The 23,339-nt window shown below is 43.5% G+C and overlaps 1 protein-coding gene across 1 annotated transcript in view; it reads left to right on the top strand.

Moving 5' to 3' along the window:
- The window catches only part of PCDH11X (protocadherin 11 X-linked), a 1,070,771-nt gene that overhangs the window by 161,222 nt on the left and 886,210 nt on the right, over nucleotides 1-23,339 (top strand). The window contains exons 4-5 of the mRNA XM_045031029.1: nucleotides 2,011-2,058; nucleotides 6,895-9,381. Coding sequence (XP_044886964.1) covers nucleotides 2,011-2,058; nucleotides 6,895-9,381 — 2,535 coding nt within the window. The remainder of the gene's footprint in view (nucleotides 1-2,010; nucleotides 2,059-6,894; nucleotides 9,382-23,339) is intronic.

Genomic DNA, 23,339 nt, shown 5'->3' on the forward strand with positions numbered 1-23,339 from the left:
AGCATATGATACAGCAACTGTGCATATTATTGATACAAAACCATGTGTTTACCCAAGTTTATTTGAAACTGGGCCTCAGTTCTTTAACCTCAGGAGATGTTCTGACAAACCTTGCTTGAGTTTCAACAAGTTTATAATGGAACCCAACATCAGGCAAATTTCCTGTGGATTTCTGTTTGTGTTGCAAATATTTCACAGATCTCTAATTTCAGTTTCTTCTTTGAGGCCATCTTGCTGTCTTTTAGTATGTGTACACCACAGTCCCTGTCCCCCGCCCCCTCCCCCAGTTGCATACATTTAGTGGAACCCAAGTTGCATGCAGTATTGCAGAAAAGAGAGTGGAAAGTTGGTGTGCATTAAATGACAGAGAAGCGTAATGCAGCATAATCTTTCAGAATGAATACAAATCTGAATCACACATTGTGACAGCAGACTGGAGACCTGTATTCCTTTTCATTAGAGCTGCGGCATTCATGCTACCATGGTTCTGAATGTGCTAGTATTTACTTATTATCTATAGTAACTCTGTATTTAGGGTTTAGCTTTGCTGTGGGTATTTACACGTTTCACATTCAAAGTGTCAAGCTTGAAAGAAAAATGCATGCTTTTTAAAAACAAAATCTGAAAACTAATCTGTCCCATTTTGCAGCTCCTGTATAATTTTGCATTGGAAATCTTGTGTCTGTGTTACCGTAATCTTTTCTCTTGGCTCATTCTTGACTGCACCTGCTGTGCTACAGTGTTCCATAGGAATTCTCTTGGCAACAACAGAACATTGGGACCTACCTTGTATGTTCAAAAGAACTGCAAGTGTTTCCTTCTTGGCTATACCTGAAATGTTCATCAGCCAGCAAACAGCTGAGCTATTTTGGGGGAGGGTTCTTAAAGCACTTTAGGATCATTTGGATGCTTATATATTGAAGATTTTCTTATTAAAGTATTATTATTGCAAATGACTTATCTGTTTAAAATAATTTTGTATGAAGGAGTCAGGAAACCATTATGTCTGATTCACAGTTTGATGCCAGGATTATCTAACCACAAGTGTTTTGTATGGTAGGTTCTTGCATTTTAAAATGGTTAAACTGTGTGGGCCCACTTGCTGCTCATTGTATATTTTATTACCACTTTGAACATTTCTTATATACATTCTGTATAGATTTTGTCATTTGTACAATCTGCTAAAAAGATTTAGGTCCTCAACCTGTTAAAATGTGCTTAATTTTATGCACTGTGAGTAAATTGCCTTAAGTTAAACGTCTTCAGAAACAAGGCCTTCTTGCCAATGAGGACCTGATTCTGTGAGGTGCTGAGCATTCTCCTTTAGTGAAATATAAGCACACTATGCACCTTACAGGATCTACCCCTGATTTGTTTATTACATGAACAAATACTCTCTGATGGTCTCAACAATAATCACAAACACTGATTCCCTTTTAAAATCCAAAGTGCTATGCATCACACAGTATTGTACATTTTTAATGTGAAATTTTTTACCATAGTTGGGGGGTTTGGGCTTTATTTATTTAAGAAGCCATTGTGGTCTATCAGTTTATCAGCATCCGATAGAGCTGTTAACTGTCTATCCATTTATTGGTTCGCAAACTTAATTTCCTGAGTAGTCTTGGCCACAGCAGGCCATGTTAATGGCGCCTGCATTGACCCATGCCTTTGCTTTTCCAGTTCATCCAGTCAGTAATCTGCCAGCTAAGAGCCCAATCATGCAAATATTTCCTGCTAGGCTTAGCTCTTACTCCAGAATCTGAATCCCACTGAGTTCAATGAGACAGCTTGTGATACTGCAGAATCACATAAGCCAGAAGCAAGTTTGTACAGGAATGGACCCTAGGAGCCCCCTCTTAAGTCCCAGCATGCTAGCCTGTTGTAGCACTGAAAGAGCTGTTCCACTTCACTGTGTTGAGTGTCCGTGTTTGAATAGTTGTGTATTTACAAGTCTACTTCAATGTTACACATTTTAAAAAACTTTCTAATTTTGTATTTACATGACAGCCCAAAACAGCACCGAAAAGGACATTTGGATCCATTACGAATGATCAGGTAAATATGGCAGGGAGTTCTTTCAACAAAAATACTGATTTGTAATTACAGGAACCTCTCAATGTAATGCATGACTCCAGTGAAGTGAATGGTCTTATATTGTAAGGAAGCAGAGTTTAAGCTGAAAATCTGGGCTGATACTATTGCTTAAGTGCATATCACTGTGCTGTTCTTTTGAGAGAGAGAGAGAGAGAGAGAGAGTCTCATGGTCTGAGCCAGCAGCTCCTTAATGCTAATCCTGGCTCTGGAAAGAGAAGCTTCTTTTGCCTTGAATAGATGGGCGTTACAGTGCTTAGCATGTCTTAAAATGAGATAATTTAACTGTTCCTTTGTTACTCACATCAAAAAATTGGGATAATACTTCCCAGTTTTAAGAGTACTGTTTGTAAAGCACTTTGAAGGTGAACAATACTTTATATGTGCTAACTTTCTATTATATTTATATTATGAGCTAAATTCAGATACCTTTGCTGCTGTTGAGCAGCACCAACACCAGGAATAATCCCAGTGATGCAGTGGGACAGCTTTGTTAATAAGGGTGTCAGAATCTGGCCCCGTGGGTGAAATCCTGACCTCTTGAAGTCAGTGCCAATGTTCCCATTAGCTTCAGTGGAGCCAGAATTTCATCCTCTGTGTTTGTTTGGTGAGAGTTAAAGCTGATAGCTCAGCCTGGATTATCATTCTTAACTCTAAATTGCTTTACTCATGGAGGACTCGGTCAGAGCCTTATAGTTCCTTTTGTTGTTGAATGTTTCATCATTTTTCAAAGACTATTTAAAGTGGGAGAGCTTTCCATCCTCACGATAGGTGTGTTAAAGTGTGTATTTAATGGCACAGTCCCTATTCTTATTCATTTCAACAATACGTAACAATAGGTTTGCTTGAATTGGTCTGTTAAAAAATATCTGCATTAATTGTCATTTTGACTGGCTTTTCTGCCACTTATGTATTTTGCCCAATTTTATATATGTCTTTGACCCTAGGCATCCTAAGCTAGGCTTTGTGTGTATTTATACTTTTTTGTGAGTTAAAGTTATCATTGTAATTACAAAAGACATCTACTACAACTGTGCATGAGTTGTGTCAGCATAGTGACCCTTAAGATATTTACAAATGTATAAGAAAACACTATTCTCCCTATGGACAAGTCCTATACCATTTAAGAGGAATGAAACTACTATGGTTTTATAGATACTACTTTTAAAAATCCATGAAATTTATAGACTGACATCCTTTCTGTAGGTGGTTTTTTTGTTTTTGTTTTGTTTTTTAAACAACCTAAAGAATTCTATGGCAGACACATAACTCTCTAAAATTTTCTATAGGATGTTTCTAAGGAATTCTGCCAGAAGGGTGGAATCATTAGGTATATGTGATTAGGCCATACCCTAAGTATTCACTGCTGTCACTTTGGCAATAAAAGGGATGGAAGGAAAAGATGAGTATAAGAGGCTACACCCCATATGGAAAGATCTTATCCCCTGAGGTTTAATGAGAACAATAACTTGTCTTTACCATTTTAAAATTAATCTATGAGGGTATGGCTACACAGCTGCTGGGATAAACAGATGCGGTGGCAGGGCCCATGCCAGTGCACTAAAAATAGCTGTGTAGATATTGCTTTTATGTTCGGTCTCGGTCTCTGAAGTTCTGAAGCTGGAACTTCCACATTGTTATTTTCGGTGCACCAGCACGAGACCTACTAGCAAAAGTCTGGCAACCAGGGCTGTGAGACTTGCTCCCGGCAGCTGTGTAGACATACCCTAATATAACAGGAATGTAATTTTCTGTGTGTTGCTGTAGATCAGTTTAAAAATGACATAGAAGAGCTAGTTCTCTATTATATTTGGTATTTTTTTAGAATAATTTCTATAGAAATCTGTATTTAATTAATCCCTATTACATTCTATATGGTAGCAATTTTGCATAAAACATTTTGTTAAAATGCTGATATTTTCAGTAAAGATTTTAATTTGTGTTGGATTTTTTGCTGTTTCCCTAGCAGTTTACTGCTAGTGACAGGGAACTGAAGTTCTACGTTTAAGCCAAAATCATATGCCATAATGAAAAATGTGTCTCTTGTCATATGTGATAGTTAAAGAAAAGCTAAATTGGGTATGTAGTTTCATGAATTAAAAGTCTGTATATAGTGTTTGTTGTAGTTGCAGGAGCTAATGACAGAATAATCAATGCACATCTGTCAGCTTGTGTGCAAATAAAGAACTGAAGGAAAGCTGATTTTTTTCCCCCACTCTTGCTAGGCTTTTGTGGAAATCAGTGTTGAAAGAGCAGCTTATTTAATTCAGCATTTTTGCAACAAATAAGAGCCTTAGTCCAAATTAAACAACTGCTAGCAAGGCTGCCTGCAGTAATCCACTCATGATAATGCTACCACTGAGGGAGAATATTCACTTGTCTTTAACAAAGAGAAGGTATGTCATGAGGTCGCTGTTTTGGAAATTAAAGGATATAGAACTTGATTCGGACACGATTAGCAGGGTTGACATCTTCACTCATCTTCCAGTGAAAAAGGAAGATCTACATTTGTTTTCATAACTTTTAAGATCTGTTTTCCAATCCACATTTCTGTTATAGATCGTCGTGGGTCATTACTTATTGGGGTGACAGACACAGCACAAGGGGTAGAGAGTTGGGTTATTTTATTTGAAATGGAGATATTGCAGCTTTGCCACAAAGGAAATGATTGGTGCAATGGATAGAATCATATTCTGCCCTAATCTGCAAGAGCCCTGGTACTGTTGATGACAATGGAAGATGCACAAAGGCAGAATTAGGCCCATATAGGTACTGATTTAATTGTGGGTAGCAGGTTACAGTGTAGTCATGCTTCTTACTAACCATTCCAAATGTGGAATCCTCCACACTGGAAGCCCCTCTTCCACGCAGGGTCTTAAATACCCTAAATTGCATGATTTGTAGTGCACACTGCAAAGTCTATCTCAGGGGTCGGCAACCTTTGGCATGCAACTTGCCAGGGTACGCCTCCTGGCAGGCCGGGCCGGTTTGTTTACCTGCCGCGCAGGCTGAGGGATGTACTGGCCGCCACTTCCCGCTCCCATTTTCCTGGAGCGGTGAACCGCGGCCAGTGGGAGCCGCGTTCGGCTGAACCTGCAGACGCGGCAGTTAAACAAACCGGCCTGGCCTGCCAGGGTGCTTACCCTGGCAAGCCGCATGCCAAAGGTTGCCAACGCCTGTTCTATCTCATCCCCCTAAACTTTGGTGATGGGTGGGGGTGTCATGACGATGTAGGTGGGAAGAGCTGATGTTTCATTTTTACATCTGGTTAATGTTAGTTGTAAATTAAACTAACAATTGTCTTTGTAAATTTTATTGGCAGAATCTAGAGCCATGGAGAGATGATCTTTTAGCAATTTATGTATAAATTAAAATGAATAAATAAAACTATAGCAGGCCCAATTCTGCCACCCTTACTCATGCTTACTAGCTGCTTGCTAACTGAGTAGACATATTAAAGCCAATGAAAATACTCATGCAGGAAGTTACTACTCAATGTGAGTAAGGGTGGCAGAACCAGTCCCATCATGAGTATAGCAAGAGCTAGGTCAGCAGCACGGTTTCTGACTATAAACATGACAGGCATAACGAGAGTTTAATGTTCTTAAAAACAAATACATAAAATCCTAACTGTTCCCTGCCCCCCTATCCTATCTGAGCCTCATTGAGCCCCCATTTTCACCCATGTTACACACCTATTTTCAATGCCTGCATTATGGCCCCCATCCTTCTGGGGAGATAATGCTGTTAGGATTCCCTTTGGAATCTGTCAATACCACTCTTCATCAGTCAGAGAGATTGCTATTGATCATTGCTAATCAATTCCTTCTCCTTGGGCGATGTGTATGCTCCCTTTGCAAGAGTCCCAGCATCTGCTGGCCCAGAGAGATACCAGCAATGGGAACCAGACTCCAGTTTCCCACCTGCAGGACAGCACATTACTTTTAGACTGCTCTGTCCATCCCGTAGTCTAAGGAAAAGCTGTGTTTTTACAGTGTCTGCACATATAAATGCATTACTTGCTGTAAGAAGGGCATGAAGTGTTCAACAAACCCTATTACAGGATCTTATTACTCAGAGTGTAAATGTAATAGTCCTGTGATATTATTCATAAGAAAAAACATCTTATTTTCACACTTGGAATGTATTTTTCACTGCAAATATGAAATACATAGTGATGAAAAGGGGAATAATTCTTCCTGATTTTCATGTATTTCTAATAACCTAACATGTCTCAGTTGTGACTGTGCCACTTGAATCTTAAATTATGTGGTAATCCCCTTTTCAATATGATGTAGTTTTTCTTTTCTCTAAATGGTACAGATTGTACCCTTGTCTTGCACTGCTGAACTGGGGATTAAGTCCCCCTATCCTTTTGCTTGCCCTCCCCAAATCTCGGGTCCTGGCTTGTTGTGGGGCACACCCTTAGCTCCGTGGATAATGCCCCTCTGTGAGCGTGGGGTCTGATGTAAGTTGAGCCTTGGCATCTCTCTACCCCCCACCCTCCACCTAGGTGTAAAATAGGAAGTAAGCCATATGTTTTCAGGAGTTGCAGTAATTTGAGCTGGAGCTGTAAAAGGAACCTTGATGCTCTGAAACACCATTCCTGCTCAGGCCTGCTACTAGGGAGGCAAAGGTACATGCAGCTCTGTGCTCAAGGCAAAGGCTAAAGGCTTAATCTAGCAGTATAAATACACCTATAAAGGTATTTTCATGGGATCCCATGTGTACAGTAAAGATGTCTATCTATTTGTAATATATTTTCATAATAAAAATTGTTCCCTTTTCTGTGTCTTCTAGGGTCAAAATGTATTTGGACTTGATATAATTGAAACACCTGAGGGAGACAAGTGGCCACAGTTGATAGTCCAGCAGATCCTGGACAGGGAGCAGAAAGACACATATGTGATGAAGATTAAAGTTGAAGATGGTGGAACACCTCCCAGATCCAGTACAGCCATCCTACAAGTAACAGTTACTGATGTGAATGACAATCGCCCAGTCTTTAAGGAAAATGACATTGAAGTTAGCATTCCAGAAAATGCTCCAGTGGGCACCTCAGTTTCTCAGCTCCATGCCACTGATGCTGATCTGGGCTCAAATGCACAGATCAACTTCTTTTTCAGCAATCAGATTTCCAGTCTGGCCAAAAGGCTCTTTGCCTTAGATAACACCACTGGCCTCATCACAATTAAGGAACCACTGGACAGGGAGGAGTCACCCGTACACAAGTTAACTGTTTTGGCAAGTGATGGCAGCTCAATTCCATCAAGGGCAACAGTGACAGTAAATATCACCGATATTAACGATAATGTCCCATCCATAGACACAAGATACATCATCAATCCAGTGAATGGGACTGTGCTCCTGTCTGAGAAAGCACCACTCAATACAAAAATTGCCCTGATTACAGTAATGGACAAGGATGCTGATCTGAATGGAAAAGTTACCTGCTTCACAGACCATGATGTCCCTTTTAGATTAAAGCCAGTATTTGATAATCAGTTTCTGTTGGAGACTGCCACATTTCTAGACTATGAGGCTACGCGAGAATATGCCATTAAAATAGTGGCCTCTGATTCAGGGAAACCTCCCTTAAATCAGTCTGCAATGCTGCTGATCAAAATCAAAGATGAGAATGACAATGCCCCAGTTTTTACACAGCCTGTCATAGGACTTTCCATTCCTGAGAACAATGCTCCTGGGACCCAGCTGACCAAGATCAGTGCCACAGATGCAGACAGTGGACGCAATGCTGAGATCAGCTATATGCTGGGTTCAGATGCACCCCCCATTTTCAACCTGGATCGCCGCACAGGAGTTCTGACAGCAGTGAGAAAGCTGGACAGGGAAAAGCAGGACAGGTACTCCTTCACTGTACTGGCTAAGGATAATGGGATGCCACCATTGCAGACCAATGCTACTGTGACACTATCAGTTCTGGACCAGAATGACAACAGCCCTGCTTTTACCCACAATGAATACAATTTCTATGTGCCAGAAAACCTCCCCATGTATGGCACAGTGGGGCTCATCACAGTTACTGACGCTGACTCTGGAGAGAATGCTGCAGTTACTCTCTCTATATTAAATGGCAGAGAGAATTTCATTATCGATCCACTTACTGGTGTAATAAGACCCAATATTACATTTGATAGAGAGCAACAAGGTTCTTACACTTTCCAGGTGAAGGCTATCGATGGAGGAAGAGTGCAACGCTCTTCCACTGCCAAAGTGACCATAAATGTAGTTGATGTGAATGACAACAGGCCAGTTTTTGTCATCCCTTCATCCAACTACTCCTATGAGTTGATTCCCACAGCCACCAATCCAGGATCCGTGGTGACTAAAGTCTTTGCAGTTGACAATGATACAGGGATGAATGCAGAGCTCCGCTACAGCATTATAGGTGGGAATTCGAGAAGTTTGTTTACAATTGATCAGTTAACAGGCAACATTACTTTGAAAGAGAAGGTAATCACAGCAGATCATGGCTTACACAGGCTGGTGATAAAAGTCAATGATTTAGGACAGCCAGAGTCTCTCTATACCATAGCACTGGTGCATTTATTTGTGAATGAGACCATCACCAATGGTTCATATGTGCAGGAGCTGGTGCGCAGAAATATGGAAACACCAGTGGGCCAGAATGTTGGGGATGGTGAGATAACCCCACAGACCAATGACTATGTCAAAATCATCATTGCTATAATTGCAGGCACCATGACAGTCATCCTGGTCATTTTTGTCACTGCTCTGGTACGATGCCGCCAGACACCCCGGCACAAGGTTGTCCAAAAAAGCAAGCAGAGTGGGGAATGGGTCTCCCCAAACCAGGAGAACCGACAGATCAAGAAGAAGAAGAAGAAAAAGAAGCGCTCTCCTAAAAGCCTCCTTCTCAACTTTGTGACAATTGAAGAATCTAAGCCCGATGATCCTGCCCATGAGCATATAAATGGCACTTTAGACATTCCCGTAGAGCTAGAAGAACAGACTATGGGAAAATATAACTGGGCCACCACACCAACCACATTTAAGCCTGACAGCCCAGATTTAGCAAAGCATTACAAGTCTGCCTCTCCACAGCCCACCTTTCAAATTAAACCCGAGACTCCTGTGCCCCCTAAGAAGCACCATGTCATTCAGGAACTGCCTCTGGATAACACCTTTGTGGTGGGTTGTGACTCGCTCTCCAAGTGCTCCTCAAGCAGCTCGGACCCTTATAGTGTCTCCGAATGCAGTTGTCAAGGTGGCTTCAAGACCCCAGGCCCCATCCACACCAGACAGGTAATACAAAGTTTCTAGCTGCTCACTCTCTCTTTCTCTGTCTGTACCTCTAAGCTCTGCAGAATAACTTTGTCTATAAAGATTAAAAGCCTGAAAGTTCATGCTTGGCTGAGACATTGAAATGTAAACAGTTTGTGATTCATCAATGTTAAAAGGAGAAAATTAGAATAAAGTGACTCTTGGCTGTGGGAAAATTTAGTGCTGAATGATTATATTAGGGGATATTCCTGTCTGTAGATGGCAGTATGGTACTTCCTGCATTAAGATAGTATTTAGCTGTGCAGCTCTGTAAAACAAAGAGAGGTTGTAGCACTGTCCTCGCTAGTATTGTATGCTCAGGAATCTAAGTAATCTAGGCCAGGTGGAAAGCAATAAAGCTTTGCAGTATCTGATAAGTGGTTCTTAATGCTAATGGAGTCTAGAATTGGAGCCTTCATTTGGACAGAGCTGTACCTCAAGGTCTCTCAAAAGCAGGAAAGAGGTTTTTTTTGCTGAGAGATTGAGTGCCATTTTCAGACTAGAAACATACCCTACCATGCAGGGTACTGAAAGCTGACTGACTGACATAATCAACAATATGAAGCAGTAATGAAGCCAGTGGGGAAATTTAGAAGCATCACAAGCATTGCCCTCACTTTGTCACCTTCATGCCCAAGTACAGATCATAGAGACACTAGCTGCGGTACAGTTCAGAGCAGCAGTCATAAGAATGAATTAAAAAGCCCTCAGATTAACAAGGAGGACAAAAATATAATGATAATTAAACACTCTGTTGCTTTATAAGACACTAATGAAAGGCTTATTAAAGCAATGGGAACCACATCGGAATTGAATCCAGATTCTGGAAAGCTGCGTTAATGCATTTGTGATAAGGGTTTGTTATTTGTCTGAGTTTTTCCTCCATCAGTAGCGTATCCTCAGTTCAAAGAAAACTCCCGTGTTTTTATTTGAGTTAGTCATGAGGTATCTATGCAGGAAAAGAAGTTAATAAAATATCTGTGATGATAAGATGGGATTCACTTCCATTATTTCTGTACAGGAACAGATCCTCAGCTAGGGTACATCTGTGTAGGCCTTAGTGGTGCTTTGACGATTTACCCTAGCTAAGGATCAGGTCCATAGGTTAGACTTACTTTTCTGTAGACAATTTTGTTAACAATGTGGTGAAAGTAAAGGGGGCCTGAAGAAATGTTCTCATTCAAACTGCATATCTACAGCATACAAAGATTGCCACTGCTTTTTCTTTTACTTTCTTATTTTTAACACCAGTCTGTGAGGTAGACAAAATCCATGCTCTGTACAAAGCATTATCTTTTGCTGAGAGACATTAACAGAAAATGGAATAGAAAAGGATTTCTTCATATTTCTAAGACAGCAGAGACAATGGGGGGGGCGGGTTAATATCTTGTTAAAGATTTGAATGTCTTCTGTTAAAGCTATTTGAGTGAATTAATTTTTAATTTAAATTAGGCAATAGAAGAAGTGTGTGTGTGTGTGTGTGTGTGTTGATTTTACTCTGGAACTTGAAGGTTGTTTTCTCAGCACCTGTTCGGGCCTGATCCAGAGCCCACTGAAATCAATGGGAGTTTTTCCATTAAATTCAGGGTGCTTTGGCTCAGGCCCTTTGAGCTGAAAGAATCCACTGTTACCTGCTCAAGGGCCTTGCATTCTGTCACCTTCCCCCCATCAGAGACAGCTAGGCATGTGGCAACCTCTGGAACCATCCATCTGCCCGAGAGGGCTGTTAGAAAAGAATGGAAGGCAATTCCTTTGGCAGGGATGGGGGCACGGAAATGTAGGTGCTCTCTTTCACTGTGCTTCTAGCCTGTGTGGACTGATGTCAGAGCACTCCTTACTTCCTGATGGTGCAGAAAAGCACATTGCCTCTGGAGTATTCCTAACCCCTGAAATTATTTCGAGGCAATTCTGTGAATATGAGTATAATGAGACATTAGCACAAGTTGGGATTATGGTATTGATTTTGTTTAAATCTGCAGTCCTCCTCCTTTAGACTTAATTTTGTTTGTGTCCTGGCAATGAACACCGAGCTGGGGAAACTTTAATAACATATCGTACAAAGTCTTGTACATTCACTTGCAAACAGCGTTTCCTTTAAATGTTGAAATTAATGCTCTCATTACTTAAGCAAAATATGAACAATTTTTTAATGAACCTATATAAGTATTGAAACAAGAAAGGAGTTAACTGGCCTTTGGGTTAGATTTTATTACATAAAGGGAATCATATTTTTAAGAAAAGTAAAGAGAACCAAATTAACTGTTGGTCTGCAGTTCTAATAGATAGTTTTAAACAGTCAAATTTGGTCCTAATAATGAAAGACTCTGTCTCTTATATATGGAATGGCCTCATTTCCATTTAAGAATGTGAATTGGATACAAGTGAGTGACTCAAGACAGAATAATTTGAAGTTTTCAGTTAGTTCTATTAGCCAGTGGAGAGACTAAAAAAAACTAAAAAAAATAAATAAACCCTAAAGAAAAGCTTCTTATAGCACCACAGTACTTCAGTTGTCATGCTCTTCACCCTTTTTCCAACCTCAGAGATGAATGGCAGATTAATGCAACTGCTGCTTCACGCATTCACTGATTTTGCAGAAAGCTGTAGGCAGAGCTGAGTCCTGATGGAGAATAAGTTACATTAGAAACTCAAATGCTCTAGTGTTTAAAAATAAAGAATAAATGTTTCCAAATTGTGAAAAAATGTGCTTTATCCCGGCACTAGTAGTTATTGCAATGCATCAGTTTACAAACAAAAAACTCTCTGAAGCATGACTATCGAAGGAACAAAATTATTTATTCAGTTTTCCCTCCCAGATTTCAGGTTGCTGAGATAAATGGGTCTCTAATCAGAATTAACTCTGGTTTTGTTTCTGCAAAACCAAGATATCACTCAGTTATTATGAAACAAAACCCACCTTTAGTTTGACCATCCTCATTTGAAAGAGAATTGAACTATCACTGAAAACATGTATATGGACCCACCAAAGCTTTAAAATTTGGCTCCTGGCCCATCTGTGCAAATAAAACCTGGTTTGGGTTTTACAAAGCTAAAAAAATTGTCCTTGATTCTGTGTTACTTCTTGGATTGGTCTAACTCAGTGCTCTTCACTATTTTTGAAGTGGGGGCCACTTTGGCAAAAAACCTTCAATGTGAGAGCCACATCAATCCGACACAGACGGTTAAACACTCTTAGTTCTTTGTTGGTTGATATGGTAATATTGCAGTTATTGGTAATATTACTTGGGGTGCAGAAGGAGGTATAGGGGGGCTGGCTCTGGGAGAGGGCTCAGGTCTGGGGCACGGGCTTGGGGTACAGGAGGGGGTGAGTGGTGCAAGCTCTGGGAGGGAGTTTGGGTGCAGGAGGGGACTCCAGGCTGGGGCAGACTGTTCGGATGCAGGAGGGGGTATAAGCTGCTGGCTCCAGGAGGGGGTATGGGGTGCAGGAGGGGGTATGGAGTGTGGTCTCTGGGAGGGCTATGAGCTGAGGCAGGGGCTTGGGGTGTAGGAGGGGGTGTTGGGGGCTGGCTCTGGGAGGTTGCAGGTTGGGTAGTGGAAGAGCTATTCAGAACCTGCCCATGGAAGGGGGCGGCCCCTGGGGGGGCACGTGGCTCTGCATGCTGCCCCTCTCTGCAGGCACTGTCCCCGCAACTCCCATTGGCTGGGAAGCCATTGGGAGCTGTGGGGACAGTGCTTGCAGGCAGGAGCAGCATGCAGAGACCTCTGCTCCCCCACTCCCCTGCCACCCTTCCTGGGGCCATGGGGGCATGCTGGCCGCTTCCAGGAGCGGCGTTGGGCCAGGGCAGGCAGGGAGCCTGTCTTAGGCCTGGTCTACACTACGGGGGGGGGGGAGGGGGGTATCGAACTAAGGTACGCAACTTCAGCAGCGTAGCTGAAGTCGAACTACCTTCGTTCGACTGACTTACCCGTCCTGACGCCGCGGGATCGAAGTCCGCGGCTCCAAGGTCGACTCCGCCACCGCCGTTCACGGTGGTGGAGTTCCGGAGTTGATCGGAGCGCGTGGGGAGTTCGAACTATCGCGTCTTGATTAGACGCGATAGTTCGAACTCCAAGAAGTCGAACTCTCCGTGTCGACCCGTGCGGTAAGTATAGACCTACCCTTAGCTGTAGCTCCACTGCCGCTGGAGAGCGCGATCGACAGGGAGCCACACTTAGGGTCCATGGGAGCCACGATTGGCTTGCAGGCCTTGAATCGAAGAACACTGGTCTAACTGATCTATAACACGATGGAAAATCCTTGTAGTATTTGTTCTGATGAGATGTGCTGAATATATGTATAATTAGAGGGGAAAACACAGAAGAGAGTGTTTGAAGGTTTTTCATGAAAAAACTGAAACATCTTGAGTGGCCAAAAGGAAAAGGAAATAAATAGCACAACCAGCCCAGTGCTGCTACTGCTAAAGGAATCAGAGAGACCAGGACCAGCCAAAGACGCCATGAACCACCAAAAGGGGAGGGGATGAGGATGTTACTGGAGTGGTCGAGAATGGCTGAAGAAGGAAGAGCATGATACATATGTAATACCTCTTATGTGTATCTGAGGGGGGAGAGAGAGAATGATAATCCATATTATTTTTTAAAAAGTCATTTCACAGTAATTATTTAATCAATCCTAGTGACCACAAATACATGGAAACTTGTAGAATAGCAAGTGTTCTTTTGTGAAGTATTAGAAATTAATGTACTAAAGAAGCTTTTCAAAGTGATAGACTGTGAAGAGACTGTTAGGGTATGGCTACACTACGAAATTAGGTCGAATTTATAGAAGTCGATATTTTAGAAATCGATTTTATACAGTCGATTGTGTGTGTCCCCACTTAAGACCATTAACTTGGCGGTGTGCATCCACAGGACCGAGGCTAGCGTCGACTTCCGGAGCATTGCACTGTGCGTAGCTATCTCACAGTTCCTGCAGTCTCCGCCACCCATTGGAATTCTGGGTTGAGCTCCCAATGCCTCATGGGGCAAGAACATTGTCACGGGTGGATCTGGGTAAATGTTGTCAGCTCCTCCCTCCCCTCCGGTGAAAGCAACAGCAATACATCATTTCTCACCTTTTTTCCTGGGTTACCCGTGCAGACGCCATACCACGGCAAGCATGGAGCCCGCTCAGCTCACTGTCACCGTATGTCTTCTGTTCTTATGTTCTTATATGTCTCCTGGGTGCTGCCAGACGTGGTACTGCATTGCTACACAGCAGCAGCTCATTGCCTTTTGGCAGCAGACGGTGCATTACGATTGGTAGCCTTCATCGTTGTCTCCTGGGTGCTCTTTTAGCTGACCTCAGTGAGGTCGGTTCGGGGTGCCTGGGCAGATATGTGTGCTCCTGGCTGGCCTTGGTGAGGTCGGCCGGGGGCGCCTGGACATAAATGGGAAACGACAATGGCTAACAGTCATACTGCACCATCTGCTGCCAACCTAAGATGTGTAAGAGAGATGGAGTGGATCAAAACAGTAAAGAGACCAGATTTGTTTTGTATTCATTTGCTCCCCCCTCCCTCCCTCCGTGAATAGTGGGGGGAGGGATAGTTTAGTGGTTTGAACATTGGCCTGCTAAACCCAGGGTTGTGAACTCAATCCTTGAGGGGGCCATTCTGTGTGAAACCCTGTAAGCCAACCCTGTAAGCCACGTCGGAGCCTGCTCAGATCACCGCCGCAATTATGAGCACTGTAAACACCACACCCATGATCCTGCAGTATATGCAGAACCAGAACCTGCAAAAGCAAAGCCAGGCAAGGAGGTGATGGCAGCGCAGTGGCGAGAGTGATGAGGACATGGACACAAGACTTCTCTCAAACTACGGGCCCGGGCAATGTGGACATCATGCTGTTAATGGGGCAGGTTCTAGCCATGGAACGCTGATTCTGGGCCTGAGAAACAAGCACAGACTGGTGGGACCACATAGTGTTGCATGTCTGGGACGATTCCCAGTGGCTATGAAACTTTCGCATAAATTTGTGACTTGCTTTCCCCTGCCCTGAAGCTCAAGAATACCAAGATGAGAGCAGTCCTCACAGCTCACACGCAAGTGGCGATAGCCCTGTGGAAGCTTACAACACCAGACAGCTACTGGTCAGTCGGGCATCAGTTTGGAGTGGGCAAATCTACGGTGGGGGCTGCTGTGATCCAAGTAGCCAACGCAATCAAAGAGCTGCTGCTATCAAGGGTAGTGACTCTGGGAAATGTGCAGGTCATAGTGGATGGCTTTGCTGCAATGGGATTCCCTAACTGTGGTGGGACGATAGACGGAATCCATATCCCTATCTTGGCACCGGAGCACCGAGCCAGCGAGTATATAAACCGAAAGGGGTACTTATCAATGGTGCTGCAAGCACTGGTGCATCACAAGGGATGTTTCATCTACATCAACGTGGGATGGCTGGGAAAGGTACATGACGCTCACATCTTTAGGAACGCTGGTCTGTTTCAAAAGCTGCAGGAAGGGACTTTCTTCCCAAACCAGAAAATAACCGTTGGGGATGTTGAAATGCCTATAGTAACCCTTGGGGAACCAGCCTACCCCTTAATGCCATGCCTCATGAAGCCGTCCACAGGCAGCCTGGACAGTAGTCAGGAGCTGTTCAACTATAGGCTAAACAAGTGCAAAATAGAGGTAGAATGTGCATTTGGATATTTAAAAGCGCGCTGGCACAGTTTACTGACTCATATAGACCTCAGCTAAACCAATATTCCCATTGTTATTACCGCTTGCTGTGCGTTCCACAATATCTGTGAGAGTAAGGGGGAGACATTTATGGTGGGATGGGAGGTTGAGGCAAATCACCTGGCCACCGATTATGCTCAGCCAGACAACAGGGCGGTTAGCAGAGTACAGGAAGGTGCGGTGTGCATCAGAGAAGCTTTGAAAACCAGTTTCATGACTAGCCAGGCTATGGTGTAAAAGTTCCGTTTGTTTCTCCTTAATGAAGCCCCCTCCCCCCCCCGGAAGCTAACCACCCTCCCCTCCCCCCTTTCATCACTGCTTGCAGAGGCAATAAAGTCATTGTTGCTTCACATTCATCCATCACATTGATTCATCACACAAATAGGGGGGTAACTGCCAAGGTAGCCCGGGAGGGGTGGGGAAGAAGGGAAGCACCGGGTGGGGTGGGGGAGGAGGAAAGCACTTTAAAACACTGCTCTTTAAAACTTATTGAATGCCAGCTTTCTGTTGCTTGGGCAGTCCTCTGGCATGGAGTGGTTGGGTGCCCGGAGGACCTCCCCCCCCCCGCCTTCTTGGGCATCTGGGTGAGGAGGCCCTGGAACTTGGTGAGGAGAGTGGTTGATTACACAGGGGCTGTAGCGGCAGTCTATGCTCAAGCTGCCTTTCCTGAACTTCAACCATACGCCGGAGCATATCAGCATAACAGTTTGTTCCTCAAGTAGCCTCAGCATTGCCTCTTGCCTTCTGTCACCAAGCTGACGCCACCTATCATCTTCAGCCCACCACCTGTCCTCACGTTCATATTGTGCTTTCCTGGACTCTGACATTTTCTGCCTCCACACATTCTGCTGGGCTCTTTCAGTGTGGGAGGACTGCATGAGCTCAGAGAACATTTCATCGCGAGTGCATTTTTTTTGGCCTTCTAATCTTCGCTATCCTCTGGGAAGAAGATACTGTGAGCGTTGAAACATTTGCAGCTGGTGGAGGAAAAAAAGGGAGAGTGGTAGTAACAATGGGTAGACATTTTAGAGAACAATGGGTAGACTCTTTTCACGGTAAACCTTGCTGTTAACATTACATAGCACATGAGCTTTCGGTACAAGGTCGCATTTTGCCTCTTATTGAGGGTATGCTGGTTTGAGAGAGATCTTTCATGCAGGGCTGGGCAACAGAATTTGGCTTGCAGGCAGCTATGGTAAGACACAGTCTTTTGGCTTCTTTAACCTTCATAACATGTGGGAATGGTTTCAAACAGCAGCGCCCTCATTTCCCATACCAAGCAGCCATTGGGTTGGCCATTTAAAATGGATTGGCCATTTAAAAGGAGGAAGGGCTGCGGTTTTCGGGTTAACATTCAGCACAAACCCAACTAACACTCCTTCACACACAAATCCAATTCTCTGGGATGATCGCTTCACCCCTCCCCCCACCGCGTGGCTAACAGTGAGGAACATTTCTGTTCAGCCATAGGCAAACAGCCCAGCAGGAATGGGCACCTCTGAATGTCCCCTTAATAAAATCACCCTATTTCAGCCAGGTGACCAGGAATGATATCACTGCTGAGGATAACACAGAGAGATAAAGAATGGATGCTGTTTGAATGCCAGCGTATGGTCCCGGTGTTTGCTGCCATACTTTGTTATGCAATGATTCCAGACTACGTGCGACTGGCCTGGCATGGTAAAGTGTCCTACCATGGAGGACGGAATAAGGCTGCCCTCCCCAGAAACCTTTTGCAAAGGCTTTGGGAGTACATCCAGGAGAGCTTTATGGAGATGTCCCTGGAGGATTCCTGCTCCATCCCCAGCGACGTTAATAGACTTTTCCAGTAGCTGTACTGGCCGTGAATGCCAGGGCAAATTAATCATTAAACACGCTTGCTTTTAAACCATGTATAATATTTACAAAGGTACACTCACCAGAGGTCCCTTCTCCGCCTGGCAGGTCCGGGAGGCAGCCTTGGGTGGGTTCGGGGGGTACTGACTCCAGGTCCAGTCGGGGGGTACTGACTCCAGGTCCAGGGTGAGAAACAGTTCCTGGCTGTCGGGGAAAACGGTTTCTCCGCTTCCTTGCTGTGAGCTATCTTCAACCTCCTCCTCATCATCTTCCTCATCCCCAAAGCTCGCATCCCTGTTGCATGCTACTCCATTGATGGAGTCAAAGCACAGGGGTGGGGTAATGGTGGCTGTATCACCTACAATGGCATGCAGCTCATCATAGAAGTGGCATGTCTGGAGCTCTGACCCGGAGTGGCCATTTGCCTCTCTGTTTTTTTGGTAGGCTTGCCTCAGCTCCTTAAGTTTCATGCGGCACTGCTGCGGGTCCCTGTTATAGCCTCTGTCCTTCATGCCCTTTGAGATTTTTTCAAATGTTTGGGCATTTTGTCTTTTGGAACAGAGTTCTGATAGCACGGATTCGTCTCCCCATGCAGCAATCAGATCCCATACCTCCCGTTTGATCCATGCTGGAGCTCTTTTGCGATTCTGGGACTCCATCATGGTCACCTCTGCTGATGAGATGATCAGCATGCTGATGATTGCCTGCTGGCCAAACAGGAAATGAGATTCAAAAGTTCACGGGCCTTTTCCTATCTACCCGGCCAGTGCATCAGAGTTGAGAGCGCTGTCCAGAGCGGTCACAATGGAGCACTCTGGGATAGCTCCCGGAGGCCAATACGTTGAATTGCGACCACACTACCCCAAATTGGACCCGGCAAGGTTGATTTCAGTGCTAATCCCCTCGTTGGAGAAGGAGTACCGAAATCGATTTTAACAGCCCTTTAAGTAGAAAATAACGGTTTTGTCGTGTGGACGGGTGCAGGGTTAAATCGATCTAATGATGCTAAATTCAACCTAAACTCGTAGTGTAGACCAGGGCTTAGTAATAATGCACTGTTTTCCAGGTTAGGACAATCAGGGACTCGTAAAATAGAGGTGACATTGAGTGTCTTCCAAGTCATCGACTTTTTATTAGCCAACTTTGCTAGTCATGTCGGGGGGCGGGGATATATTTGTTTGCTATAGAGCAAACTTCATCAGAAGAAGGATCAGGTTTTAAGTCAATAGGACTTTTGCCATTAAGCTTAGTGGGAGTAGGGTAAGACTTTCAATACACTACCCTGATAAGGTTGCACATGTATCCTATCTCTCTCCGCATTTGTCATTCTATACTCACAATAGGTAGTGAATAAACATAGGGAGAAAGAGGCAGTATGAGTTGGCATATGGTTTATGTATTGACGTGGAGCACAATTTTCTAAGTTGGGTGACCAAACATTTGCTTAAAAAGCAGGTGCCTCAAATGGATATCTGGACATCAACTTACATATATGAAGAGTATCAGAGGGGTAGCCGTGTTAGTCTGGTTCTGTAGAAGCAGCAAAGAATCCTGTGGTACCTTATAGACTAACAGACATTTTGCAGCATGAGCTTTCGTGGGTGAATACCCACTTCTTCGGATACAAGCAGTGGAGCACTGCTTGCATCCGAAGAAGTGGGTATTCACCCACGAAAGCTCATGCTGCAAAATGTCTGTTAGTCTATAAGGTGCCACAGGATTCTTTGCTGCTTCATATATGAAGAGTGCACAACTGTAGAACCGGGTGCTGTAAAGTAAATGCCATATTTGAAAACTGAGGCCAAAGAGACAATATGCCAAAATACTTCTTTAAAACTTTGCAATCTTTTCCTGTACTATACTTCCTCTCCTTGTCCTTTTCACATTCCTGTAGATGTTCTTGTCCAAAAGAGGCTCCACATGCCCCTCTGCCCCCCCCCCCCCAGGTTAAATCCTGGGAGCTGAGGAATGCTGGTCAATCAACACCGCTTCCCATCAGCTGGCCAGAGACCCCCAGCAGGAGGGGCTATCTAGTGTCCCTTAGTGAATGTCTCCCTCCCTTGCTGCTGGAACAGTCCCCCTTCACTGGGAGTCCCATCAAGTTCCCTGACCTGTTGAGGCAGGTGGATGGCATTTCCTGAAGGACATGCAGTGATTATATTAGGGTCCTGTGATTTTTTCTAACATCACTCCTTACTCTGAGATTAGAACAAATATTACCTCGTCTGCCCCCAGAAAGCAAAGGAAAGCACAAGTGAGCATGAGAGCAGCTCAGTGAGGGAGTTAGGTTAATAACATCAGGTGTATTTTCGTAAAAAAAAGATTGATTTCCAGCAGATGTTTTTAAACAGAAATAGTCAAGTAAACTTAGTGTTTACATAGATTCAGATTAATACATAGGGTGATCTGGTTCAAATTTAATCCACATTTTTAGCGATCATAGTCATAAATATCATGTGGGTCTGCAGTGGCCTACAGTATGCGAGATGAGTTTAGTGCAGTGGTCCCGAGCATCCGCCGAAATGCCACCGAATTTCTGTGGTGTTTCGGCGGCGACGCCTCTCGGTGACTCCACTTGCCACCAACAAGTGACATCATTAGAGGCGGCAACGCCGAAACGCCGCAGAAATTCGGCGGCATTTCGGCGGATGCTCCACTGCTGGCCAGGATGCGGGTGCATTTAGATACCCCTGCGGGAGCAATGGCACTCGCGGGCACCGCGTTGGGGACCCCTGGTTTAGTGCTTCTTTCTAGTTCCCGCTGGACCAATGTCCACAACCGTAGAGAAACAAACAAGTGCCTCCACCAGAATTGTCACTACTGTTGTTACTAACCTGAGCATGGAAATCAGGGACTGAGCAGGCATGGAGACTGAACTCCTGTCTGGCTCCAAGTCAGGATTGAGCCATGTTGGCTGAGCAGTGTGGGAAATGTGCACTACCACTGCCAGCAGTGTAGCAGTTATATTTATAGAAGCCTTCAGTTACCAGGGCTATCAGTCAGATAGTTTTCATCAGCATGTACACTCACAGTTATGAAGGACAATAGGAATGGCACAGATGTTTTTCACTAACACTTGGTATTTGCGGACACTAGCTGAGATCTTCAAAGAGGCCTAAGGGAGTTAGACATTCTACTCCCACTGAATAAAAATAAATAAAATGGGAGCTAGACACTTTGTAAATAAACTGCCTTTGTTGGACTTAGTGCCATGCTCACTCCTGGTGGCTTCAGTGCACTTGCACTCACACCAGTGGTGAATTTGGCTCAGTGTGGCTATGTTTCTAAATGTGACTGTGAAAATGATATTGTGGGTTCGATATTTATTTCTCAATTATTCTGAGAACCACGTTAGCTTAGTTTACAAGTAAAAGCACAGTCCTCTCCCCCACTCACATACTAATAGCTCTGCAATCCCATGCTGTGGTCTGTTTAGCCTGGTATCTTGTCACAGACCGTAACCAGTATCAGATACTTAAGAGAAAGTTCAGGAAACCCTATCACAGGCAATTATGGGATCATTTGTCCCCGGGGAACGTTTGTTTCTGAACCTCGTGGTTGGATGTTAGCTTACGGCCTTAAAAAAGTTTTGCTTCTTTGTAAGTATTTGCTATGGTATTTCTAATTATTCTTGTTATTTTGTTCCCTTTCTGGCTTGAACATCATCACTGCTAACCGTGGTCCAATTGAAGTGTACTACCACATATGTGCAGTTAAGGAGCAGTTGTGAACATCTTGAGATGTTCTGCGCTTGAAGCTTAAAGCACATTCTGAATCTCTCACTAATGTACATAAGAAGTTCTACTGAAGTAAGGCTGGTCAAAAGAAGTAATTTTTGTCCATGGGAAATTTAGAAAATCTTTTTTTATTTCTTGAGAAAATATTTCAGTTTTTCAATTAAAAGTGAAAATGGAAAATTGGACAGAAAAATTTCAGTTTGGGTTTTTCATTTTCTCCCTTCCTCCCCCCCCCACCCCCCAGGCAGAAAAATAAAGAAAGATTGGGGGAATTGGAAAAAAGGAAGGGAGCCAGGAAACTGAAAAAATCAGATTTTATTGAGAAAATTAGAAATTTTGAATGATAGCAAAAACCTCACTTTAGTCTGAAATTTATCACATTTCACTCAATACATTCAGAAAGCATAGCTGTTGAGAATGTGCCATGTTACTCTTTTCTGCTCATGACATCACTTTGATTTGTTTCATAATCATAGTTCATAATATGACTTTGATCATCAGTGAGGTCTGATTTTTGTTTTACTGTGATTTCTCCCATTTATTTCATCCCTTATTCTCTCGCAGAATTTTTGACAATCACTGATAGTGATGGGCGGCCTACGGCAATGTCTTGACCACTGGCTGGTGTTTTCTTGGTGAGCTTGTTTCCCGATAGCATTTTCTTGCCTATTGAGACAGTTGATCTGATCAGCCATTCACTTCCCCGACTTTTGCTAATGCTGATACACTTGATTGGTGGTGCCAGTATTGGAGCAAAGTGACTTTTTGGAGCAAAGTTTTACATTCTTGTGAACTGTGGCCTGGAAGCATGTCAAGTGTCTGCTGAAACCCCGTCAAACACAATTACATGCTTTTGCTCATGTTGTGCTCTTCTTCTAGATACATTTTAGTAGAAGCAGCTAGGGACTCAGTTTTTGCTCTGATTATATAAATTAATGGGAGGACTGATAATGTACTACTACTTAGTATGCCTACTATTCCTCTGACTTCTGTTCTCAAATTTGCTGTTTGTATGTATGCACACACAAACATGTGTGCACATGTATATGTATGTATATGTATATATATATGTATGTATATATATATATAATCCTTTAGTCAAAAATTGTTGTGGAAGTACACTTCAACACTTGGAGTACCCCACAGAACACAGAGGTATTGACCTAGTTGAAATTTGACAGGCAAACTTTTATGGTATACGGGATGCAGGAAATGATGCAGGAAAGGGCTTTTCTCATGCTGTTTCTCTGTTTGCCAGCTCTGAACGTCATCGCATCTGATGTTATGTACTGAAGTCGTACGTGTACACAATGATGTTAAGCCAGCAAACATGAAAACATGGAAATAGCACGAGAAAGCCCTTTGTCCTGTCTCTGATTGCCGAAGAATTTTATCGTCTGATCTCCAGAGGGGTTTGGAAGTGGCGCTGAACTGTTCAAGCTGCCCTACTGAAAGGTATCCAGGGCAAGATTTTTTTTTTAAAAGAAAGAAAGACAAAGAGACTTTAGTTCGTTGTGCTATAGTGATCTATAATGTTGTTTTGCAAAGAAAAAAAAACGTAATTTGACCCATCAGTCTGTGTGAATGATGGTTATGATAAGATAAATCTATTGTTTTTCTTATGTTGCTTGTAAACACATTCTTGTTCCAGGACCTTTGTCCTTATTTATTTGTGTTGAAA

This window comes from Mauremys mutica, chromosome 9, assembly GCF_020497125.1.
Source record: "Mauremys mutica isolate MM-2020 ecotype Southern chromosome 9, ASM2049712v1, whole genome shotgun sequence".
Classification (NCBI taxonomy): domain Eukaryota; kingdom Metazoa; phylum Chordata; order Testudines; family Geoemydidae; genus Mauremys; species Mauremys mutica.